The following is a 25,776-nucleotide window of genomic DNA, read 5'->3' as shown; positions in this document are numbered from 1 at the left end:
CATTATATAGGCTTCATTGATCAAAATCTTCCTTCATGAGATTGGGAAACACAAAATGGGCATGAACCATGAAGAATAGTTGTGATATGATAAGAATTACCAAAAACTTGAGTACAAAGAGTAGAGAAAGGTACAAAGCTATTGAAAGGTTCAACATACTATCCAGAACATGACCCTATCTACCTAATAGTAGGAATGAAGTCCTTTGAATTCTTAAGCATGTTATACAAATAGAAAGATAACAACCAAGTCTAGAAAACCATAGTAGTGTTGTTGACACTAACAAAGCATAAAATCATTTAGAACTATTGATATCCTCCCAGAGTTTGGTGATGCCTTTAAGCTATCTTTTCTATCTTTCTTCATCCTCTTCTTCCTAAATATCCTTGTTCTCCTCTTCCTTCCTACTTATTTTCAAGTACTTATTTAGTTTTCTTAGATTATTAGACCATCTTGTACCATACATATAGAAGTGACAAAAGAATAAAATGATTCTATTGAGATAGTATTAGGAATGACCTATTTTGATGCAAGAGTTCTATTGTGTAGGGTCTCAATATAACCCATGACATTTCCTTCAATAGTAGCACTCTACATTTCGCTTTCTTGAATAGGGTTTTCCTTCCTAGTTCCTACATGGGTAGGGAATTACACTCTAAATTCCTCATTTCTTGCACATTCCTTTGATTTACTAAAGTATGAGTAGAATTTTCATCCTTTGAATCCTCAATTTATTCCTCTTTCTCATAATCTTTTTCCTTAGAACTAATGGTTTCTTTAGGATCCACAAAGGTATACTCTTTCTTTGCTTTACAAGCTGCTTCCTCTTCTTTAACTTTCTTCATAGTGTCTTTCTTACTTCTAAACCTCAACAACCTCCTTTCTCCTAAGATAGACTAATTTTTTTTTATTTTTTCCATGTATCATTTTTCTATCCTCCTCTTATTGGGTTTCCTTGTCAAAATCTCCTTGGTCAATGCCAATATATTTTCTTCTTTTGGGGTTTCAATTTTCTAGTTTTGTTAAGGTTACTTTTAGTAGTCGAAGCTTTTCTTTTCACATTTTTTTATCAAGAGAAAATTCTTCAAGGGAAACATGAGGTGAGATTTTATCTTTAGAATATGAGACATAGGGCTTAGCTTCTTTTTTCTCTTTGGAACTATTTTCGGGATTTTTCCTTGAGAACTTCACTACTCTTCAATTTTGTCAACAATTCTAGGAGGGATTCCTAGCTATGGGTAGTTCAAACATCTATTAGTGGTTTGTGAAGTTGATCATGGGACTAAAAAAATAGAAGAATCCTTGCATTTGAGTTGTCTCTTAAGATTGTTTTGGGTCATGGGAGTTCCAAAAGTCAAGGGATTGTGAGTTGCTTTGTAAATGGCCTTAAATTAGGCCTTGTTGGCAGACTGAAATAGCCAGTTTTGAGTGATATTTTACAAAACAAGTGTAGTTGGTTTTGGAGTATATTTTAGAGTGAGGAAAAGGGTATTTTAATCACCCAATAGTTTAGGAAGTTCTGCGGGAAAGTTTGGAGAAAACAACAAATTAGTGAGAGCTATCAGATTTCCACAATCCATCAATGTTGAGATTTGCTATCTCGATTTGATTGTGTGACCAATTTTAGTCACACAATCAAATCTAGATAGCAAATCTCAACAAATTAGTGACTGGCAAGGGCTAGTTGGAACAAGCCTAGAAGAGGCAAAATCGAGAAAGTGTAAGAGATGAGTTGTTGAGAGTATGCAAGGAGTTGGAACATGTTAGATGGGATGTTTTGAGATGATCGAAGGTGTTGGGGTCATGGTATGAAGCCAAGGATGAGTTTTGGTATGTTGGAGGCACCAGGGTACACTAGGTGCATGGTGAACAATGTGAGTGTTTAGAAGACAAACTGATGATTTGGGTTATAACCTCTTAGACATGGTTGTAGGAAGATGTTACCAAGTCAAAGACCTCCTCTTGAACCCTAGTAGAGTCTAATTCCTTGGGTAGATTCCAAGAATACAAGAGAATCCCAGAGTTGAGTTGTGGTTCCTAGGGGAATATAGGAGGGCTTTGCATCAAACACACACACTTGTTGTATAGTCACAAATATTGTGATCATTCATGAACTTGAACAACACCATGTTAGAAATAGTGTTGTGAAAAAGGACTACAAAATAGAGGGAAATGGCCATCAAATATGAGAGGATGATATGACTTCAACATTGGAAGATGGTGTAGTGGACTATATGACTCCAACATTGGAAGATGGTGTAGCTTCACAATTCAATTGTCTTCTTGAGTGTAATAGTCTCATTCGTTCTCTTTGTCTTTCCAATTCTTCTTCTTTGTTTCTTTGTACCGATGGTTCTTGATTCTCTTTGACAGTCAATTCTTGATTATTGCTTTGCAATTTTCTTTGCTCACGTAGTAATTTCACTTTATCTCTTTTAATTGTCAAGTCTCTCTCCCTATCTTCAATCGTTTGAGTTTTTGGTTTCTTCCTTGGCATGATGATGATTTCTACATGTCAAATTATTCAAACATATGAATTACTTAAAATGTGTAAATTACAAATTACTCAAATACATATAAAAATTATAATTATTTGAATGAATACACAACATATATCAAATGACTTGTCAAATTTCTAACCATTTTGAAATAACATTTCATTCAAACATAGAAATTTCAATGAATTCTCTATATATTAAACAACATGTCAAATTATAATCAAATTTGTATCTATATATCAACAAACAATATTTAAAATAGATTGCACTAGCCTTTTCTATACAAGGAATATTCAAAAAGTTTTCAAATCACGTATCCAATGATTGAATTTGGTGTTTGCTATGTTGAAACTTGTGATTTCTGTCGGAATAACAGAGTGCATAACAGATCAAAAGTAGAAAATGGATGAAATAGGCCCCAAGGTTACTTTTTGACCTTTTTAGGTGATTTCACATAGTGCATATGCACTATAGCACGTATGCACTATAAAGCGCATACGCATTATGTGAAAACACATCACTACCCTTTCTCTCTTGCTACTCTCTCTCTCCCTCTCCCTCTCCCACTCCCTCTCCTACTACCTACTATCTCTCTCTCAAGTTCTCTCTCTCCCTCTCTACTCTCTCTCTCTCTCTCTCTACCATCATGTACGAGCTCTCTCTGCCACCACCTACTCACTCTCACACTTTCTCCCATCCCCTACTCTGTCTCTCTTACACAAACACTCCCATCCCCCCTCTCTCTCTCCCTCTCCCACTGCCTACTTTCTCTCCCCCATCCCCTACTCTCTCACACTCTCTCTCATCTCCCCTCTCTCTTTCCCTCTCCCACCACCTACTTTCTCTCCCCCATCGTCGTACTCTCTCTCTACCACCCTCTACTCTCACACTCTCACATTCTCTCCTACATCCTACTCTCTCTCTCTCTCTCTCTCTCTCTCTCCTTCTCTACTCTCTCTCTCTCCCATCCCCTATTCTCTCACACTCTCCTATCCCCTAATCTCACTCTCTCTCTCCCATCCCTGTATGAGCTCTCTCTGCCACCAAGTACTCACTCTCACACTCTCTCCCATCCCCTACTCTATCTCTCTTACACACACACACACACTCCCATCCCCCCCTCTCCCACTACCTACTTTCTCTCCCCCATCCCCTACTCTCTCTCTCTCCTCTCTTATCCCCTACTCTCTCACACTCTCACACTCTCTCCCATCCCCGACTCTATCTCTCTTACCCTCTCCCACCACCTACTTTCTCTTCCCCATCATTGTAATCTCTCTGCCACCCCCTACTCTCACACTCTCACACTCTCTCCTACTGCCTACTCTCTCTCTCTCTCTCTCTCTCTCTCTCCCTCCCTCTCTACTCTCTCTCCCTCCCATCCCTTACTCTCACTCTCTCTCTCTCCCATCCCCTACTCTCTCTCACACTCTCCCATCCTCTAATCTCACACTCTCTCTCCCATCCCTATACGAGCTCTCTCTGCCACCACCTACTCACTCTCACACTCTCTCCCATCCCCTACTCTATCTCTCTTACACACACACTCCCATTCCCCCTCTCTCTCTCCCTCTCCCACTCTCTCTCCCACCGCCTACTTTCTCTCCCCCATCCCCTACTCTCTCTCTCTCCTCTCCCATGCCCTACTCTCTCCCATCCCCTACTTTGTCTCTCTTACACACATTCCCATTCCCCCCCTCTCTCTCCCTCTCCCACTCCCTCTCCCACTGCCTACTTTCTCTCCCCTATCATCATACTCTCTCTCACACTCTCACACTCTCTCCCATCCCCCACACTCTCTTTCACAGACACACACACTCTTATCCTCCCACTCTCTTCTCTCCCATCCCTTACTCTCTACATCTATCACACACACTCCCACCCCCCTATCTCTCTCCCTCTCCCTCTCCCACTCCCTCTCCTATTGCCTACTATCTCTCTCTCTCTCTATCTCAAGTTCTCTCTCTCCCTCTCTACTCCCTCTCCCACCGCCTACTTTCTCTCCCCCATCGCCGTACTCTCTTTGCCACCCCCTACTCTCTCTCACACTCTCACACTCTCTCCCATCCCCTATTCTCTCTCTTTCACAGACACACACACTCTTATCCCCCCACTCTCTTCTCTCCCATCCCCTACTCTCTACATCTGTCACACACACTCCCATCCCCCTATCTCTCTCCCTCCCCCTCTCGCACTCCCTCTCCTACTACCTACTATCTCTCTCTCTCTCTCAAGTTCTCTCTCTCCCTCTCTACTCTCTCTCTCTCTCTCCCATCCTATATGAGCTCTCTCTGCCAACACCTACTCACTCTCACACTCTCTCCCATCCCCTACTCTATCTCTTTTACACACACACTCCCATCCCCCCTCTCTCTCCCTCTCCCACTCCCTCTCCCACCGCCTACTTTCTCTCCCACATCCCCTACTCTCTCTCTCCTCTCCCATCCCCTACTCTCTCACACTCTCTCCCATCCCCTACTCTGTCTCTCTTACACACACACTCCTATCCACCCCTCTCTCTCCCTCTCCCACTCCCTCTCCCACTGCCTACTTTCTCTCCTCCATCCCCTACTCTCTCTCTCCTCTCCCATCCCCTACTCTCTCACACTCTCACACTCTCTCCCATCCCCTACTCTATCTCTCTCTCACACAAACTCCCATCCCCCCTCTCTCTTTCCCTCTCCCACCTACTTTCTCTCCCCCATCGTCGTACTCTCTCTCTCTTCCACCCCCCACTCTCACACTCTCTCCCATCCCCTACTCTCTCTCTTTCATAGACACACACACACACACACACACACAATTATCCCCCCACTCTTCTTCTCTCCCATCCCTTACTGTCTACATCTATCACACACACTCCCATCCCCCTTATCTCTCTCCCTCTCCCTCTCCCTCTCTCTCTCCCTCTCCCTCTCCCTCTCCTACCACCTACTATCTCTCTCTCTCAAGTTCTCTCTCTTCCTCTCTACTCTCTCTCTCTCTCTCTCTCTCTCTCTCTCTCTCCCCCCCCCATCCCTTACTCTCACTCTCTCTCTCCCATCCCCTACTCTCTCTCATGCTCTTCCATCTTGTAATCTCTCTCTCTCTCTCTCTCTCTCTCTCTCTCTCCCTCTCCCATCCCATACAAGCTCTTTCTTCCACCACCTACTCTCTGTCACACTCTCTCCCATTCCCTACTCTCTCTCTCTCTCACCCCCATCCCATATTAGCTCTCTCTACCACCTCCTACTCTCTCTCAAACTCTCACACTCTCTCCCATCCCCTACTCTATCTCTCTTATAAATAAATACACATTCCCATTCCCCCCCTTCTCTCTCTCGCAGTCCCTCTCCCACTACCTGCTCTCTCCCATCCCCTACTCTATCTCTCTTACACACTTCCATTCCACCTCTCTCTCTCTGTCCCACTCCCTCTCCCATCGCCTACTATCTCTCTCTCACTCTCTCCCTCTCTCTCCCATCCCTTTGCCATTGCCTACTCTCTCTATCTCTCTCTCCCCTCTCTCATTCCCTACTCTCTCTCTTTCAGGCACACACACCCATCCCCCATCTCTCCTCTCCCATCCCCTACTTTTTCTCTCACTTGCTCTCCCTCTCCCACCACCTAATCACTCTCACTTTCACTCTCACTCTCTCTCTCTCTCCCCCTCTCTACTCTCTCTCTCTTTGCTACCCCCTACTCTCTCTTACATTTTCACACTCTCTCCTATCCCCTACTCTCTCTCTCCTTCTCTCTTACACACATTTCTATCCCCCCTCTCTCTCCCTCTCCCACTCCCTCTCCCATCACCTACTCTCTCTTCCATCCCCTACTCTCTCTCGAGCTACTCTATCTTCCCCCTCTCCCATTCCATACTCTCTCTCTTTCACACACATGCACTCCCATTCTCTTCTCTTTCGCTCTTCCTCTCCCACTCCGTCTCCCACTGCCTACTCTCTCTCTCCCCCATCCCTTACTCTCAATCTCTCTCTCCCAACCTGTACTCTCTCTTTGCCACCCCGACTCTCTCTCACATCTACTCTCTCGCATCCTGTACTCTCTCTACCACCCCTACTCTCTCTCGCATCCTATACTCTCTCTGCCACCCCTACTCTCACACTTCCTCTCTCTCTCCCATCCCCTACTATCAATCTCTCTCCCCTATCTTGCACTCTCTCTTTACCACCCCTACTCTCTCTCACATCCTGTACTCTCTTTTCCACCCCTACTCTCTCTTGCATCCTGTACTCTCTCTACCACCCCTACTCTCTCACACTTCCTCTCTCTCCCATCCTATACTCTCTTTGCCACCTTTACTCTTTCTCACTCCCTCTCTCCCATCTTGTACTCTCTCCCCTCTCCCATCCCCTACTTTCTTTCTATCTTTCTCACACACACACACATAGGTATTCCCCCCCCCCAACTAGTTCTATTTTGTAATTTAGGTGTTGATAGTGCGTGCGCCCTATAGTGCGTACGCACTATACTTAACAAAAAATTAAATAGCACGTGTGCGCTATAGGGTGCACACGCTATTGAAAGCTTTGCATTAAACCCAAGCCTAAGGCTTGGTTTTGCCTTGGAGATCCAACTCACGGGTTTGGAATTTATAAATAGGTCTGAGACGTGTTTTCCAGCAAACATACCAAAAGTAATTATTTTTTCTTGTGTGCTCCCCTTCAAGGTTCCTTGTAGTTGGGTACCGATAAGATCAAGTTACATAGCATTATAGGTCTCTGTGTTAGCTATCTAACCATATGATTTATTTTTAATTTGAACTATTTCAACCCTTTCATCTATAATTTCTTTTGAATGTATGTTCATTCTTTGTCAAAAACCACCATGTACTAATTGGGCTATAGATTTTAGCTCGTTCATCGAATTTTGCAACAACTTAATTTTTTAGAAACTAGACTCTATTCTACACACTTTGAAAAAAAAAAGTTTTGACTTTAGATTAATTTTTAATTATTTCTAGGGGAGCACACAGATATTTCACGTTTTTGGGATGTGTCTAGTTAAAAAATTCATTTAAAAAAAAATACACATTATAAAATTACCCGAAAAATCTGGGATAAACTACATAGTGTTAAGTAACTTTTGACCAGAGTGATTAAAGAATTTTTAAAAAAAAGTTAAAATTTTAGGGGGCCACACTTTGTACTGTGTTATGTTTTTTTGGAATAAACAACACCACTTTTTGTGGCCCCCTTTTTTGAGGACCTAAAACTAAACCATTTTGAAAAAAAATTAGTAGTTTAGAAACTAGGTTCAAAGGACTATGACTTTTGTTTTTGTCATATCTTAAAATTTCGAACGTAATTATCTTCAAATTCTTGTGGAAGTTCAAAATTTGCAGATTTCAGGAAAAAGGTGTCCACTTATACCCCCCTTTTGGCACCACAACTTGGTGCACTTACCCTATATATATAGACTTTAGATCATATGCATGATTTATTATTAAGATGAGAGTGTTTAAAGATCAAGTAATATGGTCTATAACATTGATGTAAAAAAAATGTTCACACAATCATATCTATAAATATATTAGATATAATTTTTTTCTTTAAATTTATTACATTTATATAGCTATTTTTGTATAGCTATCATACGTCTAGGTCTAGTTGTTTGTTCATCTATAACTAGGTCTAATTGTTTGTTCATCTATAACGATATTCATAGTTACATGATTCATCCTATAGTCATAAACTTGATCCTTCCCTTTTCAAATTTCAAATTTGATTGATTAGCCTCAATTTCATACCATAAATTGAGTACATCCATATTTAGTGCAACTTGATGATATGAGTTAGTACTTAAATGCACTTCGTTGCTTTCTCCACCTTATTTGAACGTGAGACATTTAATCAAGCAATTTGCACGCAGTCTATTCTTCTTCACACTTGGCACTCTGTGACAATTCTTGGCTAATTGGAAACTACTTGATGCTTTCTTTCTTCAAATTTCACCCCTATGACACTGTGTATGAAATCGAAAGGCCAAACCCGTGAATTTCATCGAATTTTCGAGATGCCTCTCCGTTGGGTTCGCGGATGTTTTTCTTCCTCTTTCCGTGACGAGCATCACAGGAAGTTCATGCCACGGGCATCAATATCAATTTATGTCAGAGTGTTCGATCAAACTGATTACATGTATTGACCATGCTTCTGTGTGTCGGGTTTGGTTGGAGACCATATTGGTTTTGCTACACTGAGCCACACGACTCAATGTCTTAATGATTGAAGGTGCGGGTAATCACATTTCGAGGAATGTGACATGGAAAACTAGGGTTTATGCCTCTGCATCATGATTGGGATCCACGGCATTGCGTGTTCCACAATGAATTAGTTGATTTCTTTCCTTTATTTGAAGGTCTCTGAAATTCATGAAACCTTTGCATTCTAATATTCTCACATTTGTCTTCAGTGGCCTTTTGTAGGCATTTCGTAGAACACCTTTTTGTCTTCTACATTGCCATGTGTAGTGTGGAGTTTGGAAAATCTCCAAGTTGCCTTTGAGTCATAGCCGACTATTGCCTCAAGAAGAGTCGTCTCACATTAATGATGCATTTCATTGAAATGGGCTTGACATTGAAACTTTCCCATCTCGACACCTTTCAACCCCATGTTTCAAAAAGCCTCGTCTCTGAATGGAAGTGCGTTTTATATTCTTCACCGAACAATATCTTGCTAGGGTCATAGTGAGTTCAAATTCGTGCCAAAGCATTTGCACAACATTTTAACTTGAGCTCCACTTCTGCATCCACAACAGGGAGACCAAGTCTTTGATAAAATCATTAAGGGTCTGTTTGGTTGCTGGAATATAAATTAAGTATTGGCATTTGGAATACTGATTTTGGGATTTTGGATTTTGGAATCTAGATTATGATTTCAGAATTCAATTTGGGACCGTTTGGTTGATCGAGAATTCTTTATGAGAATACACATTTCCTTCGTTTGGTTGCACATTGTGGAATTGGAATACTAGCCAGAATACACATTTCCTTTGTTTGGTTGCACATTGTGGAATTGGAATACTAGCCAGAATACACATTTCCTCCGTTTGGTTGCACATTGTGGAATTGGAATACTAGTCAAAATAAGCATTATCTTTTTTATTCAATTTTTTAACATATGAAATATATTTTTAATATGTCATTTTCAAAAAATGTGATTTAATTCATTTATTGTCATTAAAACCATGTGACACAACCAAAATATTAACTCCATTAAAAAAAATACATTACATAAATTATCATTAGATTACAACTAATTTGCTTTTAACATGAATGAGATGTATTTTAAATATATTATTTTAGCTTGATTGAAAATGTGATTAATTCATCTTCTTTAAACCATGCTATACAATGAAGGCACCAGCTAAACAACCAAAAATTTGCACCAGCCAGTGCCTATGTAAATGCCTTGCCATGCTTGTATTGTGCTATCTCATCAAATTTGACATTATGATGTGACCGATTCAAGCTGCTATTTAATTAATAGTTTAAAGATTATTTTTATTGCTAATCATCTTTTAAACAATATTGAACTTCCTACCCATGCATAAATTAATTTACTTTTAAATATCAACATTTTAACTTACTATTACAAACTTCTAATGATTTAAATGTAGAAATTATAATTTTTTAGATTTTATGTATAAATTTATATCCATATTTAATGCATATAATTTTATTTTTTCATACAATAGTTAGCATAATTGTATGCTTTTATAAATAATCAAATTTAATAATTTATAGTGATTATTGATTAATGTAATAGTAATTTTTAAAACTAATTTAAATATGTTAACATTTTAAATTATTTAAATTATTTTCAAAATCTGAATTTTATTAAAAAATCATTTAAGTATAATTTAAGCTAATTTCTTTTTAAATTTTTTTTTTTAAAATTGGAGAACTTACATTTAAATTCTATTAGATTAATTCTACTCATTATTTTTATAAACAATATTACATGATTAAAAAAACTATTCAAAAGAACACATATTACTTTATAAATTTAGTACATATAAACACATGATTTATGTATATGTATAGAATTTTTTTTAAAGACATACATATAATAAAATTCCAAGACATTTAAAAAATAAATGTTGAACAATTTCCTAAATCTCAACTATCTAAATATTTTTTCATGTAAATGATTAAACATATAAAAAACAATCAAATTTAATAATAATAATAATTATTTATCTATGTAAAAATAATTTCTAAAAATAATTTAGATATATTAACTTTTATTTATCATTTTCACTATTTAAACAATCTAAGTTTTGTTCAAAATTTATTTATCTATTTTTATATTGGGAAAAATTTCAACTACTTATAATTAAATCTCATTAAGTTAATTCTATTCATAATTTTTATAATTTTTAGAAACAATATCACATTCAATGCAAAAGAACTCACATTACTTATGTTTATATGTATAAACAAATAAATTTATTACACATAATAAAATTTCAATACAATTTTAAATATAAATGTTGGATAATTTTCTAAATTTTGTTAAAAAAATTATACTTATAATATTTTTACTATAATGCATAAAGTATAATATAATATTTTTTATATAATTTTATTATCTAAATTTAATTTTCAAAATATAATACATTTAAAATCTAAGAATTCTAAGAGAAAATCTATAATTTATTAAAATGAATAAAGTTTTAACAAAATATATATTAATAATTTATTATTAATTTGAGAAATTTTAAAAGAAGTTTAAATGTTGATATTTAAGAAGTTTAAGTTTCCTATTGTTGTTTACATATGGCTTGTCTCAACACTATTTTGTAAAACAATTTTTTAAACTATTAATTAAATCATAATGAATCACGTGAATACTATCAAATTTGATGGGACAACATAGTATAGGCATGTCATGATGGGCATGGCATGACATTTACATAGGCACTGGCTGGTGCAATTTTTTTGGCTATTTAGCCAGTGCCCACAACGAACTCCACAAAAAAAATACATTATATAAATTATCGTTATGTTACAAATAATCTACCAATTATATTTATAACATATCTTTTCGATTGATTGAAAATGTGATTAAATGTAAGATACTGAATTTTAGATTCATTTTTATCATCATTAAAACCATGCTACATAATGAAAATACTAACTCCATACAAAACAAAACACATTTTACAAATTATCATTGCATTACAAATAATATGCCAAATGTCTGTAGACAAGGTCATTGGGTCATTGTCACATAATAAGGTTCAAACATACAAAGACAATAACTACACATATAAAGCCAATAACTACACATAGAAGTTTGCATAAAAAGACAATTTCAGCCTCATGGGCCTTACACGTTTTGCACTCATTTCCTCGATCTTGTTTTTCAGCTTTGGTTGACGCAATGCCAACCTTGCACACCTCTCATGTCTTATGCATTTTGCAGTCAGTTTCTTCATCATGTTCAATTGCACAGATGACATCAACCCAGTCAAAATATCCACAACCATCAATCCCCTACAATACAAAATCAACATTAGTATATCAATGAGATTACATGTCATTGATTTGAAAGATATAATATATAGCATGTCATTAATAACCTTCTTTTTGTCAGGGCAACTAAAAAATTGGCACCTTGGATTTTTTATTGTGTGCGATACTTTTACTAGACATGGCCTAGCACCACATGAGCATTAATAAATTGGCACATCATACACAGCTAGGTATCCTTTATCAATAAATCGGTAAGATTAGAAAATTTTCATGCATCAATAAAGACAAAGGAGTAGGCATATGCAATAGAAATACAACGTTTGAATCCAAAAATGCAAAATCACTCCCATGGTGACATGTATGCAGCAAAAGGGCAAACGCAAGTTTCTTTCAAGTTCAAACAACCTAGAAGTGGCTTCAAATTCATGGAACATCCATCAAAACAATGGCAATTGCTAGAAGAAATAACAAAGTTTATTTAATACAACTTCTACAACTTTTTCCCAATGTTTTCTTGGTCGGTAGACTATGTCATAGTTTAAATTGAACAAACTGAGTTATATACATACACAGGCTGCTAACATTCATGCTCTTCAATAGAGGCTAACATCTCATTTTAGTTGCAAGTATAATGACATCTCAGACCAAACAAAAAACATCAAATGAGTAGTGTTGTCATTAGCTAATACAATGACATAACAGAGTAGCATCAATCTAAAGTTTATTCTAGTAGAAAACCTACAACTTATGACATCTCATACTGAACCAAAAACATCAAATGAATAGTGTTGTCAACAAACTACTATGCAACAAAAATAGCATGCCAACAATAGTTAAAATCCAACATGCATGTTAACAACAGTTAATATCCAACCAACATGTTAACAATAGTTAATATCCAACCAGCATGTTAACAACAGTTATATCTGACCAGCATGTCAACAACAGCTCTCCAACCAGCACATCTCAAACAATAACTAAATAGATCTTGAATAAAAGATATCCAACAATAAGACTTTTAAAAGCAGATAGAAATGAATAAAATGATCGCCAACAACATATGGATATATAAAACCATATGATTATATTTAGATCATCAAAACTTAACTAATAATGTCAACATAAATATATGTTCTATATGAAATAAAACCATACGATTATATTTAGATCATCAAAACTTAATTAACAATGTCAACATAAATATATGTTCTATATGAAAATCCAAAGGTCCTAATAAACTTTTGCCAAAAATATGAAAATCCTTGGTCACATCCATCGAATGGGATGTGAACCACCAAAATTAAGTAACATCCAACTGCTATAAAATGATTGTCATAACTATGTCAAACATAGTAACTAAAGCCCTAAAAACTTCATTCGAACATATTCTACTCTCTCATCATCATTCATAATAAAGAACCCTTTGGCTCTATCAGAATCAGCCACAAAGGTGTCAAATGCCATAATCAAAGTACCCATACTAAGTTCACTAGTGGCTTTTAGTGTAGCATAGACCTTTTCCAAGTCTTTTGTCTTACGCTCTTCACTCAATTCAATAACTTGGGACTTGAGGAGGATCTCATTTAGCTTATCAATTGAATGCGACATCTCGTCCATAGAGTTAGCCATACCAGCCTTCTTCCTCTTCGGCCTCCTTAAGGATGATGCTGAATGAGTATGTTTCTCAGTTGCTGTACTAAACTTATTGGACATTGGAATACTTGTATCTTCTGCATCCAGATCAGCAACAACCCCAATAGGTGTATGAATTTTGTTGTAATCATTATTAAGATCTACTGTCTCATCCATATTGTGTCCTTCTTCTACTTCTTGTGTAGTGCTGACAATGGCACCCTCAGTGATATCATTGCTCACAATCAAGGCAAGGTCATTATAGTATTGGAAAGATTGCCTTTTAAACACTTTCACACTTTTAAATTCCTTCCTCTGCATGTTGTCAAAGATATTGAATTATTCATTTGATTATCAATAATAACTTAGTCACTCATTAAATAACATTAAAATATTCAAATGGACATGTTACCTTAAGCAACTCATTCCAAACAATTTCATCAGCATCCATAGATTGTGTAGACTCATTCCATGCAAAACCACTAGTATTTTTCAGCTCCTTCATTATTATGTAACCTTGTTTCCAAGTTTTTAGTTTATTTTTGAAATTGTCCTTAGACAAGCTCATGTTCATATCTGCATTGAACTTTCTTTTAATAGCTGTCCAAGCTTCTTTTTTGAAGCCTTCCTCTCCTTTCCTTCCAAGCATGACTTGTTCATGTAGCAAGTCCCAAAGCTTACATTCCAGACATGGTTTCCAAAATACCTTTTTTGTAGAAGGTGGTGTTTTAGTGACTTGAATGTCATCATTATCCATGCTCATCAGAAGCGCTATATATGACATCAACTATTGTGTAATGCATACAAAGTAGATTTGCAGAAGGTAAGTTAAAAACATGTGTATTATAGTCTCTCGAAAGTCATTACACCTGAAACACAATCTTTTAAAACTCATTTGAAGACAGAAAACATAATTGTGCATAGACAACTCGAAAGGAGGCAACATATAAAGTTAGATCAGAAAATAGTTAGCTTATGGTGCTTGTCACCAATTTTTCATCTGGAGATCACAATCTATATTCTGGTACTGGTAAATTTCTTATCGTTTCCTCTACTGATAATTCATCAAAGCACAACAAAGCAACATTAGGAGATACAACAAGTATAACTACTATTGTAAAATAATAATTATTTTTCCAGCTACGTATTTTCTATTTCAAGTTGTCTATGGGACATTTTAAGTATATAAAAAAAATTGAGGATGATGGTGGATGGAACAGAAAAAAACTCAATGGAGAAATATGCTTGAGTAGCAGCTCACCAAATTTCTATATCCCGTGTGAAACATGAATGAAAATGGCAAGCATAAACGTGAATGAAAATATGAAACATGGAGAATGCATATGACATGTTTAACTAAATCTGCCTTGAATGCATTTCTGGCAAATAACAAGCAAATTCAAAATGAAAATTAACATGAATAAGACCTAGACATGTTTACAACTCTTTCTTCTCAATCAGCAATTCTGAAGCTTGAGTAATGTAACTACAAGAAATTTATATTACCCGCTGTTACTGATTTAAAACCCATTTCGATAGCTAAGAAAACAAGAACAACAAATGCATAGAACATATTCTCCATCTGATTGGAGAAAACTGAGAGTATTGAGAAATAACTTTGAGTCTCTAATAAAAGGCCGATTCTATTGGTAATGGTGAATATATAAAGAACATGGGAGATGTCAGGGTTCCGATCCACTTTGGTTTTTGCTGTTTGCACATTTGTTAAAGGCATCTCTATTGAGGAAAAGTAATTCATAGCCCTCTGACCGCAGTTCTACTTTGTTTTTTGTGCTGCTTGTATATTTGTTGATGGGATCTCTGTTGAGGGAAAGTAATTCATGACCACAGTTGTACCTTCTTGTGTGTGCCAAAATTTTAATGGGATCATCATCATGGAGGTCGGTGTAGTGCTCTGAGAATGTGACACAAGAGTTGAATATGGATGAAACTGAATCTTTTCTGAGTCTGCCTTCCACATTCAATGGATGGGTTACAATTTTTGTCCCTTTGTCTCCTTATCCGTGGGTACAAAAGTGGACATTGGTTACAACTATTGGTGTTTCCATAAATGTTGAAATAGGCATCCAACACTTTTGAACCTGTGCAAGCATTGTCAACCAATGATAACCTCAAAAATTGGTTCAAACCAACATTTAGGAGCCAATGATCTCCATTTTTCAGATCATTACAGAATTCAATTACAGGTAAACGTTGGGGTATTGAAAATGCCCTCTTTCCTAACTTTGAGATCTGTAAGACTCAAGAGGGTAATCCTACAAGATCTTATAATTATACAATTTAAAATTTAGAAACAGATTATTGATCTTAGCTATTCTAGAAACAACCATTAGAAGAGATTAAGAGATAACCAGAAGCTTTTGAAGAATTTAAAGAACGCTGATCAAGCCCAATAGACACCCAGTGAAGGAGCAGGAACATCAGATTCGGCAAGAGTGGTGATAGAGGATCCTTCTCCTAACATCCCCTCCACTTACAAAAGGATAAAGAGAAAGTCTGCCCGGTCAGCAATTAATGAAGAAACGGTTGAGACAGAAAAGAAGAAGCGATAGGCGACGAAGGAAGTTGCCAGGAAGAAGATGTTTCATAAGAAACAACTAGAGGCTGATGAAGAAGGTGAAAGCATTGAATCATACCAACAGGTTACAGAACTGAAGAAAAGAGGAGTGCAATGAAAGGCATCCAAAATTGATGATTTTTTTAGAGGAATAGCAGAACCAGGAGGCTTAGAATGCATATGAACTATTTGATCTCTTGTGTCTCATGTGGGAACTCTTTCAAAGATTTCAAATGAGGATTCACTCGCATTTATAAAACTTTGGAGCATGGATTTATTCATGGTTTCCAAGCATTCAAGGAGGTTGAGTAGAAAAACTATTATCTCGATTGTTGTTGCTGTTTCTGTAGCTGCATTTCATTGGAGGAAGCTTTAACTAGCATCTGTGCATTCATTGGGAAAGCTAATAAAGTTCAAGAATAGAGGTGAAGGGATTGGGTGGTTTTCGGCCGATGATGAAGGAAAGCACAGGGACACCATTTTTAATTTGAGGAGCAGGGTATTGAGTACTGAACTGAGATATGGAAAAACATTGATATGTGTGGTTCCCCCACCTCATATGTATTTGACTTCTCATACACCTGTTAGCTCACCTGATTTGGAGAGTGAAATAGAAGTTTCTAAAGATAAATGTAGTGCAAATTTATCATGTTTTAATTCGATGAGAAAGTATCAAAATCCTCAACACAAGAATCTCTCTTTCAATTTGTTGATTACTAGCACATGTAATTTGTGACAAAAGAAGGAATGATTCAAAATGATTTTTCAAATTTAGAGATACAATAAGATTGTCTTGATTGTTGTAACAAGATGTACGAATAGAAAATGGAGTTTACAACTAGTACTAAATATTATGCTTTCACAACTAAGATGGAGCTCTGTAATCATCCCACATCCGTTTTGCTATTTCATCTCAAAACCTCCCCCAATCATCTCTATCACGTTGAGTCATCCCATATGTCTCAAGTATTTGTACATCTATCCCCTCATGATCATCTTCCTCTTCAATGTCAACTTCAAAAGTAATGCCGTCTTCTATGGTGATGAAGTTGTGTAGTATGCAACACGCCAAAACAATTTTGGTTTGGGTCCTGATTTGATATGACGTTGCATGTCTTAGGATAGGAAAGCACTACTTCAAAATGCCAAATGTGCACTCTATTGTATTCTTGAGCGATGAGTGCTAGTGGTTAAACAACTCTTGTGGAGTGTTTATTAGGTTTTCCCTTGAGAACTCTTTTAGGTGGTAAATGTGTGCAACGATAAGGTGCTAGAAATCCAGGTACATTGGGATATCCAACATCCACTAAATAATATTTTCCTACATAAAATAAGGTATATTAATATATTTTATTAAAAAATGTCATATGCATCAATATATAAATATATTTGACATACTAGGGGGGACTACCAATGGATCGGATCTTGACAAGGTCGAAGCTAGAACATGACTATCTGTAGCTGACCCTTCCCATCTAGCAAGGACGTACTGAAACTTATAATCGAATGAAGATACACCCATAACATTTTGTGACAAGTTTCCTTTTCTGTTGTGATATGGAGCTTGCATGTCGACATCAATAGTGACTGGTATATGAGTTCCATCGATTGCTCCCACACAATCCTACATTAGAAAAATTTATAATCAAAAGGACATGCAATAATAGAATTTAGAGTCGAGAAAACAAAAGTGTACCAATAGTGTATGTACCTTGAAGTACAGATCAAAATGGTCTTTCCTGCTAATTTTTAGAGGAGTGTGTGGACCAGGTGGCAAAAGATAATTCTCATGGAGTGCCAACACTGCCATCAAAACCTTGTGAAAATATTGGCTAATTGTCTCTTCTGAGTGACCAAAGTTGTGAGCAATCTTACGATTCCTCAGATTATGGCCAAGAGTATGGAGAAACATCACTAGTTGTTCTTCTAGCTACATTAAGTGCATGGTATTTGTGATGCTTCCTTTTTGCCTAAGAATATCTGGTAGACAAAAGAAGGCTCGTCTACTCATTTGAATTTGATCATGACAATCAGTCTCATTTGAATAGACAATATGTTTATAAAAGAGAATCTTACTTCTTTTGCAATTGCATATTGATCTTCTACCTTCTTGTGCAACTACTTCTATTGATGCGGCAAAGGCTGCAAGACTAACTACAAGAGCACAAATAACTCGTCTCTTCCAAGCAATGTGCCCTATAATACATTTGTCTTTGAGTACATCCATCAACACCCTAAAACCAATGTAGATAAAATTTTTATTAGATCCGTGGAGTTACTAAAACACAACTAATCCTATGTTAAGAAATGATTAATGGTAGGAGAAAATTGTACCATAACCAAAGTGGAAATAGTTAACCACCCAATCTTTGGTTGACAAAATTTAAACATATTTATAGGACTATTAGACTAATAATAATGAAAAGTGTAGCTTTCCTATTAGACTAGTGTTCTCATGAGTAAGGACTGACTATTCATATTTATAGGATAGTGGAGTCTTATATTTATGATATTTCTATAGCAAAAAGAGACCATCTTTTAACATATGCATTACATAAACTTAATCATGATCACATGAAAAATGTATTCCTATAAACCAAATATCAATTCCTCATTTTAATAGAACTAGGATTAAAATATATTCCACCTAATAAATTTTCAAGAAATAAATCTACTATTCTTCAAGCATATAAAATATACTGCAGCAAATAATGATTATAAATGAGAAAAATTAATATCTAAATCTGTTTGTATTAAAAATTTCACACACAACTATGGATTAGATTTAGGAATATAACCACAGATAGGATTTAACAAAATCTATCAAATGAAAAATTGACATACCTATCAATATGGCTTGATATATCTTCCTTTTAGAATGCTCAAAAAAATCTATAACATCTCAAACAAAAAGAACAACAATTACTACACATGTTTGGCAATCTATTCTTTTCACTACTAACAGCTTAAATATAGTCTTGCTTCTTTTCTAACTAGTGCTAAAGGAATGATGGAAAGGATAACAATCTATTCTCTTCACTACCTACAACTTGAATATATAGTCTTGCTTCTTTTCTAACTAGTGCTGAAGGAATGAAGGAATGCTGGAAGATATAACAAAGGAAGCGTCCAATCTATTCTCTTCACTACCAACAGCTTCAATATATAGTCTTGCTTCTTTTCTAACTATTGCTGAAGAATTTTCAATGAAAGGAAGTAGCTACTACTGTAGGCTACGGTGAATTGTGTGGAAGTATCTGCCCATGAACTAGTAGATAGACAAAGTTCTAAACTCTTCTACACTATGACACACAAACCCACTTGCAAGAGATCCTTCTGACCACCTTAACACAAACAAGAGAGCATAACCACAATCTCCAAAGCAACTAATAATGGGTTTCCTTTCTTTCCATAGGGGAACAGAGAAGACAATACTCAGAGTTCAGCTGCAACAACTTTTTAGTAAAATTTCCTTTAAATGTCCACATTCACCATCCCAATACAAGGCGGATGACAAAATGAATAGAGGTACAACACCACCAAAATGCTTTTTGCTTAAGCCTCAACTCTCACTTCGCTAACCGCAGATAACTGCTGCTATTTAAGCAAATCAAGGAATTCCTCTTCAATTTTTTAATTCCTTTTGCTTACAAAATCCCTAAAATTTTAATCCCCAATTGCTCAAATCAAGAATAGAGAACTTGACACGACATTCTTTTATATATTCTGATTCAATGTTGGAGGGTTACTTATTTTTCTAACTGGAGAACAATTGGCAATCAGACCCCACGAAGAAACACTCAATGTAACTTTAGATTTACTGTTGAGCCTACAAATAAATAGATGTTTGATCGAGTTTAGTTTCATCTCTTAGCAGGGTAAAGACTGCACCTTTGTCACTTCTACTGCTAGCTAGAATTGGCCTTCTCTCGTCTTATCTTTTCTCTTATTCTATGCAAATCTTTTGAACCACCTAAAATTTTATCCCTATTTTGAGTAATGGAGTGGATATAGATGCATTATACATTCAAATCATAATTCAATCATTACAGTTTTTGTAAGGCTACACTCCCTAAGCAATCAGATGACACAATGGTTATTAATTTTTAAGTTTTTACTCAGAGTCGACAGGCAAAGCCCAATGGGTGGAGTTCAACACGTCTGTTTGGGTTGCATACATTCGGTGAAGCCAAATCAGAAAAAGATAAAATTTGTGGATTGTCCTCTCATTAATGTGTTTAGCAACTAATTTGTTTAGAGATTAATGTTACCATGATGTTTTACTGGTTTGAGAAACACCTAGCAGTCTTTAAGATCATATAAATTCACCACAAACTTTCAAAAAATGATGCGCTCCTTCATATCGGTTAAAAATTCCAAGTCCTAAATACAAATCGATTGCCAAGGTTATCTAATATATTCTAGGTTTATTTTTAGTAACATTTATTGTGAGCGATGACCTACTACAACTTGAACTCATTTCTATAGAGATATACATAAAAGAAGTGACAAAGCTCAAACCTATGAATCCACTAGAGAGAAATTTGTCATCTTAATTGGTATTCTTTATTATTATTCTTACTAAGAACATAGGACTAGATAGCACAATGCAGCCTAAAGCCTAAATCTAGAGCCAAACTGCAAGACATAAACCCAATCCAAAATAGGCGGATGCCCCAAAAGCCCATAAACATCCTCCAATGAGAAGTGGTAAGGTAGAATGGTAGGTTCATCTATTAGACAACACAAGTTCAAAGATTGTTGTCACTTAGGTTTGCACCCTTGTCCAAGGCCTATGCGCGAGGACAACCTAGTGAAACATGGAAACAACCTCCAAGCTGTGGGACTTGAACTACGAGGTTGAGTCTCTGGAGAAGGCCGACTTCCTCTTACTGTCAGGGCACACCTATCTATTCTTAGAAGGGAAAGGGAGAAAGAGAGCATTAAAGCAAATCTACCTAGTCTAATCTAAGGCGATGATGCACCAAAACAGAGTGTTCAGACTCATTCCTTCCCATATACACACTACAAAACTAGGGTAACATACAAAAGTCATACACATCCAGACTTATATCGATCAATAATCACATACAGATCAGAGGACCAACTGAAAGACACCAGGAAAAGGGGATTTCGCTTGTAAATTATCCAATAGGCCAAAGATAGATACAGTATGCAGATCACTAATCTCAACAATACACCAATGGGAGGCAAAATGATGCTCATGCACACTGATGACTGAAAGAGATGATACAGGGTATTACATGGCTCAGAGGCAAAGGGATTTTACACTGCAAGTCTGCAAGCAGTAGCAGAGAAAATCAGGAAGAGTCCACCACCAGAAAAAGAATTACCAAATTTCCTTTATAGTTTTTGCATAACTGGGATTTTGCTTCTACATTTACTACTCAACCACTGGCATTAATCCCCATACTAAAAATCTGATCAAAGATCATACTTGAGCATGGTGCAGGTACAAGACAATCTGATATTCCTCTGAAAGAGAACCCCGAGAAGATAGAAATGGCACCATGAAAATCTCTCTAACCAGGTAGATGGATCGACAATGAGTGGAAAGTCCCTTCGTTACTTTAGCATTCATTCTGGAGTGGGTGGCATTGATCATAGAATCAGATTGTGGAAAAAATCATGAATTTTTTATCATTCTGAGTCGTGAGACAGCAAGGTCAAATGGGTCAACCAAGTTCCAACAACTAGCTGGGCCACGCGGGCCAATCACTCCCCATTACTTTGCCACCTACGATCATCTTAATGCATTTGACCATCATTTACTTGACTGGGCACTATGTCGCTATGGAGGACTTACCCTAAAATTCCATTAGCACCATAGCGCCTAGTGGTTAGATTTTAATTTACTAACCGCGCCAACCCCAAACTGTCATGTTTAACTGTGAAGTCTCCAACCTTAACCACAACACAAACTACCAGCCATCCCCTGAACCGTTAATACTTTATGTGCCTCCTCTCTGGGCCCACGAGGACACGTGTCCTCCAGTCACTATGTCGCCATCGTAAACAGCTCACAACTTCCTCATAGTGCGATGGCGCCTATCGTGGATTTCCCTTTGATCGTGTGGCCTGTGTTTAATGCACTATCCTTAAGAACGTGGTGGGTCCCTTGGGCACTATGTCATTATGGCATTTTTTGTGCAACTTCTTGATAGCGACATAACGCCCACCATTGATTCAGTCTCATTTGAGGATCAGAAACCTTGCCATACTCTGCACATTCTTCCTTGGGACCTTTGAACTCATGATCCACCTGGCAACCTGACTTGACATGGCACCTAGGTGCTATGTCGCTATGCGAGAATCGAGGGGAACTTCTCATAGCGCCATAGCGCCCACTGTGAATTTCTCTTGTCTGATGCGGATGTGGCTCCAAGGTGTACTGAAAAATTTCCAGCTGCACTAACCGTGATGAAGCATAACCATCTAGGACTCGCCCTGCCTGAGGATCCTGCTGCGACCTTCACTTTTTGTTTAGGTGCCATGTCGCTAACGAAAACCCACGGGTTTTTCGTTAGCGCCATAGCGCCTACCATCCTTGCTACCTTTCTCGGCCCGTGAAACACTGCTGGCATTGATTGCGCTAGCCGTGTTGAAGATCCAGTGCCACCTCATGCCTGCATTCTGACCCAACACACGTGGCTATTCCTGATTCGCCGTGGACCCTCCTTCCTATGACTGGGACCATCCGAATCGATGCCTCCTCAGTGATGCATCCGGTGAGACCTAACCCCACCGACACACATCAATTGGACGCGATGTCGCCATGGTAAAAATCTTGCAGCTTCACTAAGGTGACATGGTGCCTACCATTGATCTTTTCTCATCTGACGGTCACAGATCTGACTTCTCACGACCTTCCTTTTCTCGTGATTAGTCGGGCCCGTGGACACGTGGCATCTGTCCGTTGGTTTGTTAGTCATCCAACCCTAACTACTTCTGGCGACATGAAATGCAGACCCGCCAAGACACGTGGCGCGCGGGCGCTATGTCGCTAATGCTAAAGTTCGAGCAATTCCCGATGGCAAGATAGCGCCAGCCGTAGATCTTTGCAGATCTGACGATTGGAGTGACGTCGTACTTCACTCGCCATCACTTCTGAAAACTACTGGGCCCGTGGTACATTGTGTTTTGACACATACACATGGCATCATCTGATTGGTTCGATGAACACCAACTGGCGAACCTGAGACTTGATCCACAGAACGACCACGTGGCGAATGGGCGCTATATCGCTATCATAAAATCCGCTCATCTTCACCATAGCGAGATGGCGCCATCCATTGATGCAATCCAATCCGATGGTGGAGATCATAAACCTTGACTGTTCTAACCGTACTGACAGAGATTTTTTCCTGGTTACACGTGGTGGTTCCTTACTAGCCCAGCAAAACACCACCAAGAAAACTTGCGACTTGGCCTCACAGGGGTGACCACGTGTCGACTAGGCGCCATGTCGCTATGGGAAAATCAAGGTTAAATTCCCATAGCGCCATAGCGCCCAACCGATGACATGTCCCTATCCGCGCGTGGTCCCTTCTGATTCGCTGCCGTGGCACCGGGCTCCGCCAACTGGGCAGACGAGGTACATAATGGGGCCCAATATTCTGCTTGAAGTTCCCACTGTTTATCTTCTCCGGCCCGCCAAACTTTACCCGACCGCTGCAACATTTTTTTGGCAACGTGACCTGTCCGCCGTGAATATTTCCGCTAGGCGCAATGTCGCTATGGAGATTCTCCGGTTAAAACGCGATAGCGACATAGCGAAATTCTGGACCCCACCCCGCGACGTGTCGCCAGGGCGCAATGTCGTTGATATAATCCTTGCGCAATTCCACCATAGAGAGATAGCGCCCTTCGCTGATCTCAGTTGATCTGACGGCCAGAAACTCGCGGGCGTAAGAATATATTATAAGGTTTAAAACATTGGTAATTCTAATATCTCCACGGGTATTTGAATATGGGCATATCGAAGGCGGGAAGGGCAATATAAAATGCGAATTTTGGCGGGAAGTGGAAATACAACAAAGATCACAAACTAAAGTGTTTTATAATAGTAAAACTTGCTCATTAGAGAAATATCTTTGAAGATTTGAAAATCGACCCAAACACAACTTTCTTAAAAACTATTAACTATAAAGTTAGAAGATACTATAAAGGTCCTAAAAACGAGTTTAGAGGTAGTCAATTGTTCTCAAGATTTTAAAATTGCCAACAAATGCAAGGATGCCCAATGTAATAGGTGAAGCATTTACATAACATTGAAAAATATTACAGTGGAACCATGACCGTATGCATTTCTATTGCCAAAAAACATAACAGAGACCATGACTATAAATTTCTCTCACAAACTAATTAACAGACATCGCGACTTCACAAAATAATTAACAAACATCATGACTATCAATTTCTCTCATAAAAAAATAACATACCTTTTCAAACTTGTTCAACAGTGTTTTTGAAAGCAAATCTAGGGAAACATTGACCAAAAAATTGGATTGCAAAATTGTAAGTATAATAGAAGTGTGTAAGTATAATAGAAGTTCAAAAGTGTAAGTATAATAGAAGTGCAAAGTCAGATTATTTAGAGAGGGACATTAGGCAAAACTAACCCTACTAGGTTCAGAATTATTATGTGTTACAAAGTCCCATTTCTATGAGCATGGCATACCTAGAATGAAGAAAACAAACATGGAAAGCTAACTCCAAAACTCTCCATAAAAAATACTATCAATTTAATATTTCAATAGAACCAATGTATTATTTCCAATAAAAAGCTATTGTGGGGAGCTAACTAATTCATATAGGTGGGACATAGATTTACAAATATTATGTATGTTGCCCGCAATCCATTTTGAACAAATTGTCAGCTAGTTAGCCTCTTCCCGATGCAAGGAATCAAAGGCAAGGCATAGTTTTCTTGAAGAAAGTAAAATTGATGGCTATTTTGAAAAGAAAATTTCATCTGGGCATTGTAATTTTTCCACCAAACAAAATGACGTGGCCAACACAATAAGAAAATGACAAAACCCTAATAAATAGTAAGAAACAAAGCAGTAGTAAAAAAAAGAGTTTAACCTAGCAACATTTACCAGGCCGCAACATGAGCAATGTTGAATCCACCTACATATAAATCAACCACCATTATTACTACCATCCAAACAACTGCATATAAAGGTACTCAATTTGCAATGTCGGCCCATGTGGGTACAGAATAAATGGGAACATCCAGAGTAGGGTTTGACATATGACTCAAAAAATGAAGCATACAAACAAACAATTTTGAAAAGTCCATACCTACAGAGAACAAGTAGAGGTTGGTATGAGCAAGGCCAAAAATGTGGTGTTGCAAAATGAGAGCCAAATATTAGTTGATTGAGCGGATGCAACAAAACATTATTTTTGCAATAATTTGTAATGCTCAGTTTTGTAAAAATGGAATTAAAATGGGAATTTGGACAATTCCACCTATTTTGGTGAAAGACCGAATCCTTGTTTTGGGGGGCAAATAAAGATACCAGATCCCACTTTTTTCTAATTCCCATTCCCATTCGACAGACCCA

The 25,776-nt window shown here is 37.5% G+C and overlaps 1 protein-coding gene and 1 pseudogene across 1 annotated transcript; both read right to left on the bottom strand.

Annotated features, from left to right (window-relative positions):
• LOC149533077 (anthocyanidin 3-O-glucosyltransferase 2-like) overlaps nt 1-14,110 on the bottom strand; it is a 48,909-nt pseudogene extending 34,799 nt beyond the window's left edge.
• A 2,393-nt stretch (nt 14,111-16,503) lies between these two features.
• On the bottom strand, nt 16,504-18,095 carry LOC149533076 (uncharacterized). The gene is made up of 3 exons (XM_089805797.1): nt 17,895-18,095; nt 17,595-17,807; nt 16,504-16,566 (listed from the first exon to the last, which is right to left on the bottom strand). Exons 1-3 carry the CDS (start codon nt 18,093-18,095, stop codon nt 16,504-16,506), a joined length of 477 nt encoding a protein of 158 aa, XP_089661923.1.
• Between the last annotated feature and the right edge of the window lie 7,681 nt (nt 18,096-25,776).

Source organism: Cupressus sempervirens, chromosome 10, assembly GCF_028749045.1.
Source record: "Cupressus sempervirens isolate cs-2001-9-10 chromosome 10, ASM2874904v1, whole genome shotgun sequence".
Classification (NCBI taxonomy): domain Eukaryota; kingdom Viridiplantae; phylum Streptophyta; class Pinopsida; order Cupressales; family Cupressaceae; genus Cupressus; species Cupressus sempervirens.
This window is presented reverse-complemented; position numbering and strand designations above follow the sequence as displayed.

What these genes read in the sequence shown, in the direction of transcription:
- LOC149533076 (XM_089805797.1), bottom strand. Translation starts at nt 18,095, where the DNA reads ATGTTTCTCCATACTCTTGGCCATAATCTGAGGAATCGTAAGATTGCT. An exon ending in ATTTTGATCTGTACTTCAAG is followed by an intron (nt 17,808 to 17,894) that starts GTACATACACTA and finishes TTTCTAATGTAG; the next exon opens with GATTGTGTGGGAGCAATCGA. An exon ending in TGTCAAGATCCGATCCATTG is followed by an intron (nt 16,567 to 17,594) that starts GTAGTCCCCCCT and finishes ATGAATGCACAG; the next exon opens with ATGCTAGTTAAAGCTTCCTC.